The sequence below is a fragment of the Zingiber officinale genome, chromosome 2A, assembly GCF_018446385.1.
Source record: "Zingiber officinale cultivar Zhangliang chromosome 2A, Zo_v1.1, whole genome shotgun sequence".
In the NCBI taxonomy this organism is placed as follows: Eukaryota; Viridiplantae; Streptophyta; class Magnoliopsida; order Zingiberales; family Zingiberaceae; genus Zingiber; species Zingiber officinale.
In genome coordinates, this window is record NC_055988.1 from 18,539,702 (window position 1) to 18,541,913 (window position 2,212).

Below are 2,212 nucleotides of genomic sequence, written 5' to 3' on the forward strand. Positions count from 1 at the left end.
AAATAAAAATATTTATACATCTTTCTAATATATAAAAAAATCTTTCAATAACTTTCAATTTAAAAATCTCTCCACTATCCACAATAATATATATATATATAAAAGAGCAACTCCATAAACACGGAGTCACTCCTTGCCGAAAGTGAAGGAGCTCCCTTCCACTCCCTCACGTACGTCATTGTGAATGCTCTAATGAACTGGTTTGCATCTCCATTTTCAATAAAAAAAACAAATCACAGCCCAAACATTTGGAACTATATATAAACAGGGCCCTCGGGTTTAATTCTCAAGTGATAAAAAACGATTTACTCATCTTCAGTACCTTTAGTAATCCATCTCTATCCTAAACTAATATAGAGAAGATAAATCATAAGTTACTAGTCATTAGTACAGATGACCAATATATAAAAAAGGATATATTCAAACACATCAAATTTTAATCATAAAATTTCATATAATAATATCTTATATCTTAATATCGTCCCGATGAAATCCGTGTTCAATTATAAAGAAGTCCAAAAGTCCAAAAATGTGTCCGTCGTGATCAAATTCTTGGACAACGCTAGAAGTTAGGACTCGTGCTTACGAATTTATCAAGTAGGCGAACAGAGGAAGAGGGCCCACTTTAAAATTAATCAGCCGAAGGCTGGGATATTGGATTATATTAAAAAAAAATAGAGGATTTTCCATCTATAAATATACAGTCTGACTTGCCCAGATTGTGTTTGTCCATTCGCCCATAATTACAATTATGTCCATGGAAGGCCGGAGTAACGGCAGCAGCCCCGGCGATGCGGCGGCCGCGCCGGCGGCTGTCCGTTCCCGGTGGACCCCGAAACCGGAACAGATCCTCATCCTGGAGTCCATCTTCAACAGCGGGACGGTGAACCCGCCCAAAGACGAGACCGTCCGCATCCGCAAGCTGCTCGAGAAGTTCGGCGCCGTCAGCGACGCCAACGTCTTCTACTGGTTCCAGAACCGCCGCTCCCGCTCCCGCCGCCGCCAGCGGGAGCTGCAGGCCGCCTCAGCCCTCGCCTCATCCTCACCGCCTTACTCCTCCTCCACTGCACGTTCCACTTCCGCCTCGCCGTCCTCCTCCTGGCCGGTCGCCGACGAGGACCTCTTGTCGATCTCTCACCGGATGGGAGGGTTCATGGAAGGCAATTATTCCATCTTCAACTGCACGAAGCAACCCGATCAGTATAGCCCAATTAATGAATCGATCGACAACACGATCACGGTGTTCATCAACGGGATGCGATGGGAAGCGCCGAGAGGGCCTTTAGACATGAGAGCCATGTTCGGCCAAAGCGCGGTGCTGGTGCATTCCTCTGGACAGCCGCTACCTGTCGATGAACATGGAATTCTGCTGCAGAGCCTGCAGATGGGCGAGAGCTACTTCCTGGTAAGATCACTACTGCTGTAGTCTGTAGACGTCTTCGATCGATGAATAAACTAATTCTGTTATAGCTTGTGCACCCGGAGGCTGGAGCATGTGTCTAGGCGCAGAAGGGATAATGGATTTGTACATTAATTTGTTCTCCAAATTGTCTTCTTATGCTTGTTTTGTATGGAGCGGTACGTACCAGTCAATTTCTCTATTATTATATTTAAAATGTAAGATAAATGATCTATTTTATTAAATTTAGATAATTATTTTTCACTACACACTATATCAACTATTTTAAAATTTTTATCATCCTTAATTTTTTTATTATTTTATTCTCTTTTTTCTATTTTTTTATTATTATATTTATGGAATGATTTTTAGATAGAGTAGTTGATGTGGATACTCTTAGGGTGCGTTTGGTTCGGGGTTATTCTTGATAACCTTGATTATCCATCCAAGGTTATCAATAAAAATCTTGTTTGATTTAGGTATTCGATGATTCCCGAGTAATGTTTCATGCCCGACACGTCAGTAAAAGGGTCATGCAGCTCGGCATCGAAAAATCTCATAAAACTAAGATTTTTCTTGATTCCGAGATTAACGAATTTTTTTTATCAAAAATACCCTTTGATAAGAAAAAACATGGAAAAAAGAGAAAAAATGTAAAAAAAAATATTTAAAAATAAAAAAAATGTTAATTTTTTTAATTTTTTTTTTAAAAATAATTTTAAAAAAAATTAAAATATATAAATTTTAAAAATAAAAAAATAAAAAATTAAAATTTTAGAAATTTTTTTAAAAAAATAACCCCGGAGGAATGGG

At 38.8% G+C, this 2,212-nt stretch overlaps 1 protein-coding gene across 1 annotated transcript; it reads left to right on the forward strand.

Moving 5' to 3' along the window:
• The first annotated feature begins 740 nt into the window (after nucleotides 1-740).
• Nucleotides 741-1,583, forward strand: LOC122044435 (WUSCHEL-related homeobox 11-like). Its single transcript, XM_042604914.1, has one exon. It carries the CDS (start codon nucleotides 752-754, stop codon nucleotides 1,424-1,426), a length of 675 nt encoding a protein of 224 aa, XP_042460848.1. The 5' UTR covers nucleotides 741-751; the 3' UTR covers nucleotides 1,427-1,583.
• The last annotated feature ends 629 nt before the right edge of the window (nucleotides 1,584-2,212 follow it).

Excerpts from the sequence above, each read along its gene's own strand:
- LOC122044435 (XM_042604914.1), top strand. The coding sequence starts at position 752 with ATGTCCATGGAAGGCCGGAGTAACGGCAGCAGCCCCGGCGATGCGGCG.